This window comes from Anabas testudineus, chromosome 22 (genome assembly GCF_900324465.2).
Source record: "Anabas testudineus chromosome 22, fAnaTes1.2, whole genome shotgun sequence".
NCBI lineage: Eukaryota > Metazoa > Chordata > Actinopteri > Anabantiformes > Anabantidae > Anabas > Anabas testudineus.
This window is the reverse complement of record NC_046630.1, coordinates 1,489,072-1,506,794: the sequence shown is the minus strand read 5'-3', so window position 1 is coordinate 1,506,794 and position 17,723 is coordinate 1,489,072. Positions and strand designations below refer to the sequence as shown.

At 40.5% G+C, this 17,723-nt stretch overlaps 1 protein-coding gene across 1 annotated transcript in view; it reads left to right on the top strand.

Moving 5' to 3' along the window:
- akap6 (A kinase (PRKA) anchor protein 6) overlaps positions 1-17,723 on the top strand; it is a 151,548-nt gene that overhangs the window by 118,302 nt on the left and 15,523 nt on the right. Inside the window, 2 exon segments of the mRNA XM_026340395.1 lie at positions 15,059-15,142; positions 15,502-15,654. Of these exon segments, the coding sequence (XP_026196180.1) occupies positions 15,059-15,142; positions 15,502-15,654 (237 nt within the window).

Genomic DNA, 17,723 nt, shown 5'->3' with positions numbered 1-17,723 from the left:
GATGCATGTAGTCACACTGAGTTTCAGACGTTCGCGAGGACACTGACACCTCGTACTGAGTAAAGAAAACACGAACAGTCATATTAATTAATGAATATATAAGGGGCCGTGTCACACTGTGGATCATCTTTTACTCCGGCCTGTGCCGACCTTTCAGTTTAAACCTGAAGAGTGAGGACTTTTAGTCTGGTCCTGTCTGAAGGTTCAAACCTGGTTTCAAGGTGAGGCGGTGGGTTGAAGGTGCTGATCATGAACGTGTTGTTTTGACCTTTCCCTGTCTCCTTTCTTTTCATCTCTGTTGAGACGGAGCTGTAGAAGGTGTTACTTTATCCTTTCTATAATATTTCATGTATTTAGCATTTCGTCTCGTACCGTTTAGTCTGCAGAGTTTGGTCAGAAACCAAATAAACAAAAGCATGAACAAAAACAGACGACATTCAAAGCAGCACCAGCGGTGATGACGCCTCATTCTCTGATACGACAGTGTGTTCATCCTAGGAATACATTTCCTAACTGACATGATCTCATTTAGCATCGTAAAGCTGTGATTTAGGGTGTAATGTTGTACGCACCTTATTCTACTACTGAATAACTTTATAACTTTAGGATTTCCTCCCCACCTCCACATCCCCCCTCTGAAAACCTGTTCCCACAGCTGCAGGATGTGTCAAGGTTAGAGTAAGGGCTCGGCCGAGGGCCGAGGGCCGAGGGCCGAGGTAAAAACATGAACCTCTTCGTCTCTTTGTCCTTGTCTGGATCTTCTTCTGCAGTGTTTTTGTTTGTTTTGTTATGGACATTTTCCTGTTTACCTCATTTTTATATTTGAAATTCTCTCTTTTAGAGTTTGTCACAGTGGTCACAACACAGAATGACTCCTCAGTGTCAGATCCTGTGGTTGGATATACACTCTATATACGCTCCAAAAGTATTGGAACAGTGAGGCCAGCTCCTTTAATTTAGTTGTAGACTGAAAACATTTGGGTTTGAAATCCAGATAAAGATGAGACAGAAGATCGTCATTACCTGGTGTTTACGCCTAGATCCGATACACAGCTTGGAAGAAAGCACCTTTTGTTTGAACACACCCATTTTTGTAATAGTGTGACATTGTGTTTTCTGTTATAACTCATTGAATACTTTGGTTTAGGTTCTATTGGTCTGAGGAGTTTAAGACTAAGAAAAGTGGTGCAGCTGCAGCTGAAAGAGCAGACTCTGTGCTTTTTTAGAATATTTACCTTCCAGGTTTTTCATGTTTAATGACATTTGATCAAAATCACAACACTCCCTTCCTCTTCCCAAAAAATTAATCACTTTGGTAAAACTAAATATATTGTGTGACATCATCAAACATCATAACAGTGAGGAAGCATTTTGAGAGTCATGTTGTAAATTGCAACGTTCATCAGTGTATGCACACATACACACACACACACACACACACACACACACACACACACACACACACACACACACACACACACACACACACACACACATACACACACATACACACACATACACACACACATACACACACATACACACACACACACACACACACACACACACACACACACACACACACACACACACACACATACACACACACACACACACATACACACACATACACACACATACACACACACAGGCTGTCTAAATGATGAAACTGTATAGAAACAATATTTTTTCTGAAGAAAGTGAATCACTCTGTTCATACTTTTGATCCTTGTCACAGCTCTCAGTGGGAAGCCATTGATTTCTGGCAGAAAAAAAAGAGCCCTGAGCTTCTGGAGAAATGAAGATTGGAAATATTGATAGCTGTTATTTGTATGGAGAAAGAGAGAGTGAGGCTAAACAGAGAGAAGGAGCTCCATTTTAAGAGACGTCGGCTCCATTTTAGTGATCATTTGTCTGTTTTTGGCTTTTGGACTCGTAAATGGGTTCGATTTCTGCGCTGCAGCTTATTACTGTACGGCTGTATGAGAAAGCAGCAGGGGTCGGCAAAGGTCGCCGGGTACACACACATTTATAAACATATTTTTGAGAAAACTCACACACACTCACACTCACTTCTAGACGCACAGTTGTCATTCTCACCTACACACACTGACATACTTTCTGTATATATCTGCAAAAATGTGTTAAAGTCTCAGTTTAGCCAAAAACCAAACTCTTCGACTTTCTATCAAAGGTTTTTGGTTTGTTTCAGGTTTTGAGATATTGGTTTGTGAGATTTCTGCCTCCACCACAATCCAACACAGGGGTAAAGTGCTCACATCTAAACCACCAACAGATTTCAGTTGAACTGCCTTCTACCAGATCTGTTCTGTAAACTCACCAGATTAGGTAAACACATCTTCATTCACCTCTGAGAGCAATGTCATGAACACAAATCTCAAAACCTGCACAGCTGATGCAGCTCTGGTCTCACTACATGACTACCTAGCAAGCTTTACAGTAGTTACTGATGCAGACCATGTGATAGACTTAGAAGCCATGGAAAACATAAGTAGACCTTGAGTAAGGGTTGTTTTGTCAGGAGGACAAGAAGAAACTCCAGGTGACCTGATCTTTAAAAGTCACATTCAGAAACATCAGTCATTCCTGACGGATGCTGTGACATTTCATCTTCAATGAACCAGTTTAATGTCCTAAGAGAAGCTTAATACCTGGCTTACAAGCAGCACTTCACTGCTCTCTCTGGCTGAGCACCAAGCCTGGTTCACCCGACCTCTCAATGATACAGGGAGCTGCAGAAGTGTGTTTACTGACAAATACTGGTAAAGTCAAATACTTTACAGCAGTATCTGGATTGGTGGTTTCTTTTTACCTGGTAAAGTTGTTACCATTCATGGTTATATTAACACACATTCCTCAGTAGGACCACCTGTCTAGGGGAAGTAGCTCACTTTGTGTTTGTGGTGAGAGTTGAAATAGAAATCAGCCTGTAGCTCTCCATCTTTCTCCTTTTCTCCCCTCATAACCTACATCTTGCTAGTATTTGTCCTGTTTCTGTGCATGCTATTGGACTGTTTCATACTCAGTCTTCTCCCTGTGCCCCCTCCTCCTCTCCTCCTCCTCCTCCTCCACCTGTCTGCCTGTAACCTGCTCTTAATTGAATTAGCGCTCCTTTAAGATATGGCTTCAGACAGACGCTCCTCCAGCAGGCCCCGGGCCTCCGATGACTCTCTGTTGTAGTGGAGACGCTCTGGGGGCCGGACACATCAGGAATTAATAGACTGAGCCACACACACACACACACACACACACACACACACACACACACACACACACACACACACACAGTAGAACCACAGACAGGTACAAATACACACCTGATCTGTGGAGGCTGAATTGCTCCAGCACAATGGCAGCTCTTTTTCCAGAGTCAGATGTTTCCTGTTGGTGTTTTTCTTGCATCTTCTTTATGTAATTAACCAAATGTTGCACTAACTGAAGTGAGGACACAAAGACTGAATCTGAGAATAATGTTTTACCTGTTTAATGTGTTCTCATTTGCAACACATTTGTTTGACTGCACCACACTTAGTTTCAGAACCCTGGCCTCTGTCAGTCATTTCTCATGACCCCACCCACCTCACATTGTTCATAGATGCCCCACACCTCCAACTAAACTATTACCCTAATGATTCCATCCATCCTCAGTGACTAATGACCTGTGAATGTAATCATATAAATTCAAACTCTATTAACATATTTTACTACTTGTATTAGTGAACTTGACATTTTTGACCAATCAGCTGCAGCCTCCTGGTGATAAAGTGGTGAATGTAAAACTTTAGAAGTTGACACCACCTGTGAAGGCTTTGACCACAACCGGGCTCAAAGACGACCCAACAAACTTTGGCTGGTTAAAACTAGTTTATTTTAAGAAGCTCAGATGAGTCAAGGGAGGTCTGGAAACTGGCGTGGCACGAAGGTTCTGTGCTGGTGGGTTCAGGTTCTGGAAGAGAGAGTATTAGACTGTGTGGGTTTAAAAGTGGCCATCCAACTTAGAAAGGTTTTGACTCATTGTGTGGTTCAGGAAGCAGGCGGGGACAAGATGACAGAGATGGAGCAAGTGCTCCACCACCCTCTAACATATATTTGTACCATATGGTACAAAGTGGACAGAACTGCAACGAAATGTTAGTTCACACATCAAGAAAAGAAAAACTAAAATAAACTTAAAGATGAGTGCTGATTACCTAACCTTAGCTAGTTGTGATCGTTAGTTTCAGGGTCTCTGCGTTCTTAGCGAAGAGGCCGTATTTTTTAGTCTGGTTTACACAGTATCTCGTGTCAGACCTCTTTACCAGTGTCATGTTCTCTATTCCTACAGTGTAAATGATCCAGCGTAGAGCCCTGGGTTTCTGGGAGAAGAGGAAGTGGAGCTTTTTAATGTACTTATGATTAGGAGAAGTGTGTTCACACTTTGGAGGTCACGTACATACAGTATGCTTTGCTTCTTTGGCCCTCCAGTTGATTGGTCCTATGAGGTGTTTAATAATGTGAGGACTATTAATTACAACCCCCCCCCACAAGCTGAATTAGACAACTTGATAATTACTGCATCTAGAGGTGCGTTTCATGTGTTGATATATGTACTTTTCATACATAACACAACTTGTGTGCTTTTCATGCTGCCCCAGTTTTGACACAGTTTTCGGTTTCTAAAGCTCTAAAACCACATTCAGAAGGCTCACTGGAGATCTAGGACCAACAAAGATTTAAACATCACCGTCTCTCAGGCAGCTAATAGAAGGTGACAGCGAGGCTCTGATATCGATACCTGCTGCATGATGAGGATTAAAGATCCACCGACTCCCTGCCAAGAACACAGGCTGCTGTTTGCGTGTATGTGCCTTTTGATTATGCCCATCGTTGTGTGTTTCTTAGTTGTAGTTCTGTTTGTGTCTATTTCTTGGCTTTGCCTTTGTGTGTGTTTGGTGTGCGTTACCGTTGGTGTTTTGAAGAGGTGTTTTCTCGTTAAGAGTTGCTCGTTAGGGGTTGAAGGCGAACAAACAGGTGAGAGGTTGCCACGGTAACAGCATCAACAAACAGATCAGACTTTCATCTTCATCTGCTCGGGAGGAGAAGAAAACACTCGGCTCTTTCATCTGCTAAAGGAGTAGAGACAGAGAGAAAATCAAAAACAGAAAAGGGACAGAAAAAGGAGAAAGCTCAGCAAAGGAGAGGAAGAGATGACAGCAAAGAGTGACAAGAAGAGAAAAGAGTGGTCCCAGAAAGATGGGAGGATTGGAGAAAGGGAAAGATGGGCAATAGAATAGGAAACGGTGACAATTTTAATCTGCTTTGTTTGCAGGAGCAAACAAGCTAGAAGAGATGAAGCGAATGATGGAGATAGTAAAGAAACAACAGAAAAGCAGAACAGAGTTAGAAACAGAGACCAGAAAGATCAGGAAACAAGAGAAAGAAAAAAATCCTTCAAATGAAATGGTGAAGATGAGTAAAAGACTCATCATACTTTATATTATCCAGATGTTTTAGTGACTCTGAACCACCATTATTTTAATCAAAATACTCATGATGATGGAGACACCAGGAGAAAATCATGCTGATCTACTAAAGCAGCAGGAAAAGACAGAGACATGGGAAACAAGGGATCAAGACAGGGTGAAAGATGGAGAGAAGATGGTCATGAAGGAAGAGAAATAAGAGTAGCAATGACTGAGAGGTGCAGAAGGAGAGAGTGGAAAGGAAACAGAGGGGCCATCAAGGACAGAGGGAATATCTTATAAAGTGAGATGTGGAAAGAAAGGAAGAAAAAGACAGATGAGAAGGAGCTGAAAAGACGAATATACAGAGAAATGCAGGCAGACAGAAGGAGATTGAATTTTATTGATAGCAGCGTTTTAACTCACATGCCGTGTGTTCGCTCTGCTGCATTAGTGAGAACAGTAAATGCTTTCACTCACATAGAGTTCATATATCCTCCATTTGTTTACTGCTGCTGAATATTTTAAGAGTAAAGCTTTCATCCTTAAAATGTCGCTGTGTCTCGAGCGGGCAGAAGGACGTCGACTAATAACATACAATATTCAATACATCCTCATGATGTCAGCAGTAATTTTGACTTTCACATGAAGGCCGCTCAGCTGTTTGTGTCTTTTTTTATTTTAACATTTTCTTTGATTAAACAACTAAACTGTTTTTTACTTGTAGTCATGGCTCCATGCAGAGGTGCTACATATCTTAGCTAGTATTACCACAGTGTTATTTTCTGAATTAGGCTACCCAGGAATACTCCCAAGTAATAGAGTTTTTATGATGCACTTTTGTTTGTTTTGCTGCATGATGAATTTTTCATCAGGCATTTAAAACACTGATGAATAAATACAGAAGGAGAGAGTATCTGTTGTTCAGCAGTTGTTCAAGTAACCATGTTGATAAACACTCTGAGCCTTATGGCTGCCAAAAACCTTAGCGATAGTTAACAAGTCCACCCTCCAAATAACAACTGGGATTTTCTTTGTGTTTTTATTTGGCTTTGACCCTGACCGTCATTCTGTGTTTGGGTGGTTTGCAGCTGAGTGTGAATTGGGCGGGATGAGAGCCAGTACATCATCATAAGTCTGAGGCCACGGTACTCTGACGGAGAATTATGGACTGGTCTGTTCAGGCTGGGAACAGGTCTTTGGAACAATTGAAGAATTTCATATATGTTGGAGCAGGATCACAGACGGGTCGATGTAGGGTACAGGGTCAGTAGTAATGTGGACATTGTACCAAAGTTGAAGCTACGTTAGAACTTCAACTTCAGTCAGTCCAGGTTTTGATGTTCACCTATGGACACGAGCTCTGAGTCGTGAGTGGGAAGAGGTCTGGATTATCTTGTTAGACCTGCCACCATAACCTGATTCTGTTTTCATTTCTTTTTATAATGAAGTAGTTTTTCACCAACTCCACTTTTATCATGATTTGGGTGATGTTAGGAGGAGTTGTTGTTAAATGCTGAAACATTTCTGTGATCCTGAAAACAGAGGTATTTGTCAGTAAGACTGACAAACAGCATTAAAGGTTTACTACCGTCTGTTCATACCAGGTTTTTCTGGATTATGACACAAAGAAAATGCTTTTGACTCATTTATTTTCTTACTTCCTTGCTGCTATATGATCAGTTCAAATTCACATGATGTGACATCTAACCTCTGAACTTACCATGAGTCATCTGGAGAAATCCAAAAACAAAAACATAAATGTCTCATTGGGAGTCGAGCTCTCATTTTGTCTGAGCGCTGAATTGATATTTTAATGCATATGGGTTGGCAGGTTTTACCATAAATGTCACAAACACAGCGGTAAAGTGAGTGGGAGAAACACATCTTACTTTATTGTCTGCTTTCACTTTCAGTGAGTTGCTTTAAAAGCCTTAACAAATCCTGCTGACTTTCAGACCCCATTTATACAGTATATGATGTTTAAAACCGTCAAACAGGAGACAGATGGATTCTGGGTCACCGCAAGCACAGCATCAAGTTTTATTCCATAGTGTGGTTTGACCCATTTGAAGAAGTTTTATAGAATGATATATATCCCATAATCAAAGCAAACGCAGATAATTTTAGAGGCAACATGAAAACTATTGATATAAAGAAGTTTTCAAAGAACTGTAGTAAATAAAGAAGTGACACTGACTGTTATGTTGAGGCATCAACAGTAGCTAGGCAGCTAACAGCAGTCCAGCTCTGTGGGAGTCAGCTCACAACAGTCAATCAAGAGTATTGGAAGACAAACTTGGGTTTGTTGTTCTGTACAAAACTAATCGTAAAACCTAGAGATGGTAATCATTTCAGAGCAGCAAAGCCAGTGGGCTGACAGGGCAGAAGCAGAAGTCGGTGTTCATGCTTACAGTGCACATCAGAGCGGCTGGTTAATGAAGCATTTCTTCTGCATTTTGTTTTGCACTATCAGTACATTTTTCTGGCACCACTAAAAATAATCAAAATAATCTTTCAACGTGGTTCTCCAATCTTTAAAACACTGACATGTTGCAGACACGTGGACCAGCAGATGTACTCAAATGGTTTATTTAACTACTCTTACTGTAAGAGTTAGAGTAGTAGAACAGGAGGCAGAGGTCAGTGTGAAGCAAACTGTCCAACAAATCTGTGTAAAACCTTTTTCACTAAAGGTTCTAGAAAATCAGAACTAAAATAAACTGCTGCACACATCCTGGACAAAATAATAAACTGTAAAGCTCAGTGAGTTTTACTACACTTTACACTTCACACTAGAAATAATGTCCAGCAACTAGTCACACAGGTTTTTCTGACAGGAAAAAGCAGGAAATGTCCTTTCATCAAGATTTGATCTGTCTTTTTACCTTTATTGCCTCTCAAGGATTTTGCAGTTGCCCCAAGTTTAAATTCAAATCCAGACTCGAAATCTAAAGGGGATGTTGTGGGTTTGGTGGAAAGCCCTGTTTAGTGGACAGTATCTGGAGTCTATAAAGACCTCTTGAGGTTCTCAGACCCCAGTTTGGAATGTGTAGCTTTGAGGTTAGATTTGTGTCTGAGGCATTTTTGCTTCCAAACTCGGGAAAGAGGGGAACTTTAAACAACCCTTGCTCAGAAATAACTGTCAAGGTGCTCTTGAACAAACCTCCGCAGCAGAATGTAGTTGTGCTGCAACTTTTACTGTTTTATAAATCCAGCCGGACAGATAGCAGAAATGAAAAAGAATTAAGACGTAACTAGGAAATGGTAGGTAAGAGAATGGGAGCAGAGAAGAGGATAAAATGGAGGCGAGAAGGGAGAAAGAGCGTGAAACAGCACTAAGGAAGAAAGAAATGTCAAATGAGTAGAGAGAAGGAGAGGGAGAGATGGAAGAGTGTGCAAACGACAAAGTTTGGGTAGCTGTAGGCGGTATTAGCAGCAGCAGAGGGAATATGTGTGTGGGAACAAATTGTCGACAGGAATTCATTAGGCTCGTTGTGCGATAACGAGTGCTTGTGGTTTTAATTGACTTAATCAACAAATAGAATTAATCAGAGATTTCTAATTAATGGTAATTGATTGAAATATCCACTGGGTCACCGCGTAAGCAGCCAAATTCTCCTTCACTCTCTTCATGTCTCACTTTATTTCTGTCTCTCCTGACTTCACAGTTTGTCCTTGTCTTCTTTCCTTCTCGTCCTTTCTCTGTTTTACTTTGTGTTTTGCTGTTTTAGTGTCTCTGTTTCTCTCATTTTGTCCTTTTCTTTAGTTTCTATTCTATTTCATTCTCTTGTTTTCTTCTTCTGTTATTTTTCTTGCTCTCCCTGTGTCTTCATGTCACTATTCTTTTTATACCTTTTCTTCTTTCTCGCTCTCAGCTTACCTCTTACTAAAATTGTGTTATCCTGTGTTAAAATAACTTAAAAGGCAGCATTAGTTGGGACATGTTGGTACAAGAAGGCTTCTAATACATTTACAATTTGTTTTATAGTGGTACTGATAGCATGCCTGAGATCCAGCACTGAAATTAAATTGATTCAGTGGTGTGGAAACACTATTTCAACACCTTACTTTAAAGAAGAGTTTTCTGCAAAGCCTATTTTTTCATTTCTAAAGAAGCTTAAGTTCTCAAATGCTAACTGCAGTACACAATCAGATGTGCAGCACCTTCGTCCTGGATAAAATAAGTCAGAAACTTTACTCGACACATCCAATGAATGCTACATATTTTTTTTGTTGAGTCGTTTTAACATTACTTAAGGTTAAATTTGTTGGTGTATGTCAGTTCAGAATAAAGGCTCAACACAACACAGTGGTTTACAGCTGGACGACAGCAACGTTACGATGATTGTGTAACTCTTACTTTTGACCTATTCGGTGTGAAATTCTCATCAAGAGCTTAAATGAGGTTTAAGCATGTGAATGGTTACAGTTAGTAAAAATGTTGACTGTCTACTTCCGTCTGTGTAATATTCACTGCAGCAGCTGGACATTGTCAAACATTGATATGTAGTTATTGGTCGTGTAGTCAGATTTCATTGGCCTGCTCTGTTTCTGCTCGTGTGTTTGTGTTTTTTCTCCATCTCACCTTCTCTGGCACTTGTAACTCTCTTTTTGTCAGAGTTTGTGTCTAAGGACAGTAAAGTAGCACTGAATGTATGAAGGTCATGTTCACAGTCAAATAGTCATTGAATAGATTTTGTATTTTATATATATATATATATATATTTATATATATTTATAAAGACAAACTTGTTGTACAGCTCTTTCTTTTTTGAAATGACAAAAAGACTTTTGGAGAAAGATATTTCTTTAAGTAAAGAGCTGAACCAGTTTTCAACCCTGATGAATCGATTGGACTTCAGTATTCCTCATATCTCCACTGGTATCAGTTATTTTCAGATGGTGTCAGTCCTGGTCTTGTGTCTCACGCTCATTTCAGAGCGCTTTAATGTCGTGGAAAACACAGACATAGCCACCACAGTAACAACCTCCACTCACCTCTATCTGTCTTCCTCCCTCCCTTCGCGCTCTTCATCCCTCCCTCCATCCCTCTCTTCACGGCAGGTCTCGGTAATTAGATTGTGGAGATGAGGAGGTGGAGGAGAGTTAAGAGGATTTTGTTTTTAGGAGAGGGAGATTTAAGAATGAGAGAGATAGAGGGGATGGAGTGGGAGAGAGCGAGCTAGAGAGAGACTAGAGGGAGGTGAATGAGAGAGAGAGGGTGAAGGGGGAATTAGAGGAGGAGGAGAGCAGATCCTCTTCTTTTTGTTTATCCTGAGTCGGTCATCCCTTCCTGAAAGAGGATGTTGAGTGACAGACAGGGAAATGCAGACGAGGATAAAGACATCACTTCTTCTTTTTGTGTCTCTCCTGTTGTTCGTCCTTCAATGCAACCGCGTAAGAAACACAGGAACAACAAATACCCCACAAGAAGTCGGGTTCTTGTCATGGTTCTTGGAGTCTCTTTGGTTCCTGCTAAGCCTCTTTATAGAGCTGTAATAACAGCTCAAACAGCTTTTGATTTGTTCAACGCTGATGCTGAACGACCTCAACTGTCTTCTCAGCTGCTTCTTCTTTAAGGATGAGCCAAATGCTTCGCCACGGAAATTTCTGTGATTTGTGTCCACACTCTCTTTTTTTTAGTTCCAAGTTAATGTGAGAGTTTACAACGCGTATTGATTAAATCAAGAGCTTCACTTCCCTTTTCAGCATGACATACTGTTAGAAACCAACATTATACTTGAAGCAGTCCCACCTCACCTGACAAAGACAACAAAACAGTGAGAGTCTGAAGAGCTAGACTAGACTGGCCCGGAAGTGATAAGCAGCATACAGACTGGGCATATGTTCTAAGTACATTAAGGATACGTTTTTCAGATGACATATGATGGATAACATAACAATAATTATATTATTATTATTAATAATAATCATTTGTGCATGACAATGAGCACGAACAAGTGAGAGTCAGATTCAGTGCAACACATCATAAGGCCTCCACAGAGCCCTGACCTCAGCATCTTGGAATCAGTTTGTGATTATGTGAAGAGACAGAAGACACACAGACTAAATGAACAGGAGAACCATGACAAGTTAACACAATAGTAAACATACACACCAACAAGTGAGTTTAACATCAGTCATATAATATAATAATTTTATATTATAATATAATATAAGTCCATGTTTACAGCTCTTGGTTTGTTGGTTAATGTCAACAGGAACCGGACTGGAACTAAAAGGCATAAATATACTGTATGATTCTGTGGAAGCTCACTCTCAGGAGCGAGCACCACTGACGCTTCATCCCAGCGGCTTCACACTCTGAACCCTCAGCTGAAATGTGTAGAGTCTCACCACATTCAGCTGCTCACCAGAACAGACACTTTCAGCATGAAACCACTCCAAACTATTCATGATCTCCAGCAGTAAACGTTTTAAAGAGTCGTGGTCAGGTCTTCATCCTGATTTCCCGTTTTCACATGTGAATAAATCAGCAGTTTCCTCTTTTGAGCTCCTTCATTTCCTGTGTCTTGCTTGTCTCTGTATTTTCCTTCTTTCTTTCGTTTGTCTCTTTTCCATCTTCCTTAATCTCATTGTTTCATTTTAAGTCACTTTAATCTTCTGTCTCTCTTTCTCTGTCTTCACACTACCTCCTCTTTTCTCACACTTGCTTTTTGGATCTCCTTCCCATCTCTCCCCTTCCTCTAAATCCGCCATGTCTTTCTCTTTCTCTGTGGCCACTCCTCAGCTTTCCATGTATTTTGAAGAAAAGCTTTTCAGCAAATATTTGTGCGACTGTGTCTGTAGAGCCCTCTGAGTCAATATGGGGCCAGCCAGGCTCGACCGGCCAGAGAGAAACAGAAAGAGAGCGAAAGAGGAGAGTGAGGGATCAGTGCATAAAAGCCAGCAGTGCAGAAACAATAGAGACTGAGGATTGTCTCTTTCTCCTCTCTGTCTAAAAAGAACTCTTAGAGAAAATACTTTTAAAGCTGACTAAACTGCACTTATAATGTTAGAAATCATACTAATAATTCAATCTCTCAGTGCCTGAAACCTCATTCTATTCTCTGAAATGTGTTTGAAGTTGAGACATTTGTTTTTCTTGGTTGTAAATAAAAACTTGTACTTTCCCAACCTGAGATCAAAAGTGTGTTCAAGTTTAGTTAACAAAGTGAACTTTCAGTGTTTCTCAGTAAAACCACTGTGTAGAGGGTTAAAACATGTTAGGAATCATATAAAACATAAATCTTTACTATTTGATTTTCCACCTCTGAGAGGTCAAAACTCTACATTGTAGATTCTGTTGCTCTCTTCATTTATTCATTCTTCTTCATTGTTGCAAACTTCTGATTGTTTGAGGATTTCTCCAAATAGGAGATCATTTATTAATGAGTACAGCAGCATCAGACTGAATCAGTTAAATGTCTAGTCCATGATTCATTTTGACAGTTACAGCTAATCTGCACGAGGACTGCTCCTGAGAGAGAGAGAGAGAGAGAGAGAGAGAGAGAGAGAGAGAGAGAGAGAGAGAGAGAGAGAGGCAGAATGTAGTTCTCAACACTGCCGTTGTTTTCAGTGCACACATCAGACTGACAGTAAAAGAAAAATGTGCTGAGATATTAGGAACAGTTACCACCACGTTCAGACATTCAGACTTTGCTGTTGTTGTGTGTGACGTTGAGTTTTGCTTTGCTAATTTTAAGAGGTGGTTTATGCCTCTAGTAGCGTCTAGTTTGGGTGCTGTGGCAGTCTGAGTTACATTAACTAGACGCTGACTGAAGGAAGTGCTGAGACAAATGTAAAGTTAGCATCATCATCATAAACAACACTATGAGCCATTACCTGACTTGATAGAAAAACATCTTGATTAAATATTGAACAAATCAATTCTGCCGGACTTGAAACAGACTGAAGAACATGGCAGAAATGTGATTTTTACAGGTTAATAAATCCAATTGGACATTTCAATATAAATGTCGTCAGTGATCTAGACTTTCTGTTGTTGAGCCAGACTTTGCAGAGCAGATCCTAGAGTTATGACTGTCGTCATTCCAGCTTCAATCTACTTTAATTCATCTTCCTGTGCTGCCTCCATGCTGTCTGCTGCAGTTATTTGGCGCAGAGCGAGTATCACTTAGGCGTTTTGTTGTTGTTTAGAGCATCCTTCTTCAATGTAATACACACCTCCTGTTTGGAATAAATTTATCCGTAACCCCACATAGACACACACAAACACACACCAAGCTTGTCCTCTTGATCCTGTCTGCTGTATTCTGCATCCCCATCTCCTGTTTAGACAACCAGGCGAGCCACAAATATGCTAAACTGAAGCGAGCGAGAAAGAGGAGATGAAAGACAGAAGAAGAAGAGCTGAGTGTGTGTGTGTGTGTGTGTGTGTGTGTGTGTGTGTGTGTGTGTGTGTGTGCGACAAAGAGAATCCCATTTCATTGTAATAGTGTTTAATATTTATTGGAAAAATGTAAAGAAAATGTAAAGGAAGTGCTTTTCAGCAAGCAGGCAGGATTAGCATAAATAGTTTGGGGCTTGGACGTGTTTGGTTCCTGCCGCAGAGGAGTAAGGCTGTCCCCTCTATTCTCCATGACAAACACACACACACACACACACTCGGAAATACATGCATATGTTTGCACACATCCACATCTACACACACTTATGCACACTCTGGCATAAGTAAACATGCAAACACACACACACACACACTCACTGACCTTTGCATGTGGAAACTCATCAGCATATAGTGATTTATAATAGGCACTGCCAATCCTGTGTTTCCGTTTTTTCCCTATTTTGCATTTATTACTTTGGAGCAGTGAGGGAATCCGAGGGAGGGTTATTGGCTGTTGTCATTTATTTTATGCACTGTTTCTGCTGATCAAGGACCTGTTCACTGAATTTGACTTTATGCTAATCAACTGTTATGAATGGCCTGAATTTAACATCACTGAACTGTGAAAAATTGAATAAATAAATAAAAACAAATTTAGCTCTTATTTGTTCTTGTTGGCTGTGGCTTAAAGGATCATTTACAACTTCGTCTCATATACATATTTTTTTATTTCCATACTTTCTGTCAGTAAACTAGAACTTCTCACCAATAATCGCTCGTTGATAACTGGACACAAGTTGTGTGGAGATTTATCAGAAGTGCTTGAACATGTATGTGATGACTTAACAAGATAAGAGTATTGGAAACAGTGGGATTGTAGTGTAGTTCAATCCAACCAACTGCTAAGAAAGCATGAGAACAAACAGGTGTTGCAGTATTTATACCAGTGCAGGACAGTGAGAACATGTGATTCATGTTTTTATTTGTGTTTTAAATTATTACACTACCTTATTAAACGTTTAGTTTGAAAAGATCCAAGACTGTTCTAGATAGTAACCACAGTGTGCATGTCAGTGCGGTGAACCTGTGACCAGGCAGTAATGAAGCACTACATGTTTCATGACTTTACAATCATAAGGATCATTGTTGTGTTCCTATTTTAATGTTAACAAATTAAATATTTGCTGTGTTTTGCTGACGTTTCCTCTTGCCTCTCTCTTTCCTCTTCTATGTTATCCACCAGTCTCTGAGTTCAGAAGTGCGAGCCAGACGCCGAGGAGTGTCCTCTGTCCTGAAACTCTGCCAGAAGCTGCTGCAACAGAGCCAGGTGGGTAAAATAAGTCACACATTTGAATACAGCAGAATAGATTTGACAGAATCAAAGACTTTGAGTGTGTCTTGTCATCAACAACAGCAAGGTGTGATTTGACTTTTACTTGACCCTTATAAGTCAAAAGACGTGTACCTCTAACTGTAACTGGCAGCAGCAGACAGAGCGGCTAACTACCTTTCAAACAAAGGCTCAGTTTCAGAAATGTTTTTATTAAATCCTGAGGAACCAAATCAGCTGAACCCTGAGAGGTGATATTACGTTCTTTAAATTAGGAACTTAATCATTTGATTCATATAAGAAGAGGCATAATAACTCTGATAAAACTGTCTCTCCAATCACCACTGCTGGGACAGTCGGGCCCCATGGCGGAGGTTGGCCCAGAGGCGGAGCAGCACCGGGAGGCCCTGCAGCTGCTGTCTATCAACCTGGAGAGGAGGTGGGAGGCAATCGTGATGCAGGCACTGCAGTGGCAGAACAGACTGAAGAGAGAGCTGGGAGAGCAGCAGGTTAGAGAGATCTGACATTTACACTTTACATCCTTCACTCTACACTGCAGGCAGTCAGCTGACGCACTGTTACATTCAGTGAGCATGTCACAATTTGATTTGATGCTAAAATGCAGCGTGAAAGACAGGTGGTGCTGTGATTGCAGCTGCAGTGTTTCAGTTACGGAACTCATGTTTTGTGAAATAAGCGTTAACTATGTGACAAACACACATACCCACCTTTTTATTTGTTCCTCGTGTAAATATAATTGGTCAATAAATAAGGAAAGTAAAAAGCAATATAAAAATTAGCATAATTTTTACATAAAACTTCCCTGAGGGCGCCATTATATGGTGCAATGAATTGCAGAGGTTTGGAGCATCACATGGGGATGAAGTAGTATGTTGAATGACTGATGGGTTTTCTGGATTCCTGGTCACTCACCAGTTGCTTTTTGCAATTTAGATTTAGATCTTTGCTACAGTTTTCAAATGTGTTCACTTCATGCCAAGCCACTTGTGGTGTTCCTCAAGAGTCACGTCTTGGACCTGTATTATTCTCTACATGAGCCCTATACGGCAGATTAGCCGATTGCACAAAGTTCTCAGTTAAATTATGTTTTTTCATTGTTTTTAATTTTCTTTCTAGAAAATTAGCCAAACTGCACATAGTGTTTTCTCTTCTGCAAATATAGTGGGTCCTGTGGCCTTTTGGGGATTTTAATAAAACAAATAGTTTTATTGTGCCTATTAGATTTTAATAATACTTGTGGGGCTAGCAATTTAATAAATGGTCAGAAGGTCACTGAGAGCTTTAGTTATCTTAATTCATAGACGATGTTTGTTTAAGAAGAAAATTTAGGAAAATTTCATGGTAATGTGACTCTAAGTTTTTCACTGACTAAACATTCTCCAGCCAAACTGACTGTTGGTGCAGTCTTGATGCTCTGCGAAACCACCATTAAAACTTTTACATCAGTGAAACAGTCGAGAAGCAGCATTTGATAAAAACTTATTTTAAATTTTCCAGTGTGATCAGTGTCATAAAAACAATTTTTCCATCCCCCCAACACACAAAAGGAATCAGATCTTAACACTTTGACAGTTTGTATATCAGAGCACCATGCATCTCAGTCACCGTGACAACATGTTGCCAAAAGATCTGCCTTGTTAGAAATGAGCCACAGACGAACCGATTCAGGTACGAGTCGCTCTCTGTTCAGTGCTGCAGGATGACAGCTCAACACATGTGCAGCTCATTGGAGAATGTGAAGTGCTGAGCGCTGTGGCTGTTAAAGGAAATATCATCCATGGTGGAGGTCCTGAGCTGAGCTGCTGGGGCCAAACGAGGCAGAGAGAGGGAGAGCGCAGTGCTGATGTAATGTGAAGGCTGAGAGCTGCAGCACAATGGAGCTGTTATGGATTTCTAATAGTGATGAATATGGTTGTATGGAGACAGAAAGAGGGCTGCATTTGTGAAGGGGTTTGCACACACACAGACACAGTCACACTTATGTAAGCATAGAAAAGCTGTTAAGTCTCAGGCAGACACAGTAAAACACAAATATAAGAACACCAAACCTCTAAGAGCACAAGTGACGTAAGTACTGTTACATAAATAGCACATGTGATATTTAGATGAATTAATAAGAATGGTATCAGAGTCTCCGGTGCTAAAAGATTCAGATCAGGATCATGGCTAAAAACAACTTGATCAGACAGACCTGTAAATATTCTGTTAAAGCCAGTGGGCAGCAGTCCGACCGTGTTTCCCAAGGTTTTGATTTAAAAGTCCAGTTCAAACTTTTCTTGTCCACTGTGCGATCTGTGACTGTCATGTGTTTAATGACAACAGAGACATTTAAAGGCAGGTGGAGAAGGCAAGAAAATGTGACCTTTTGCTAAATCTTCTACTTCAGCAAAGCAATTCAAAAACAGGAGCAGCATTGTCTTAGCATTAGGGACATGTCCCTACCATCCTTATGTGCACACTTACATAGAAGTAAACTCTTAATTATTTTGTCAGGTTTACTACCCAACAACCTAAAACAACAAACGCGTGTGTGTGTGTGTGTGTGTGTGTGGTTCGC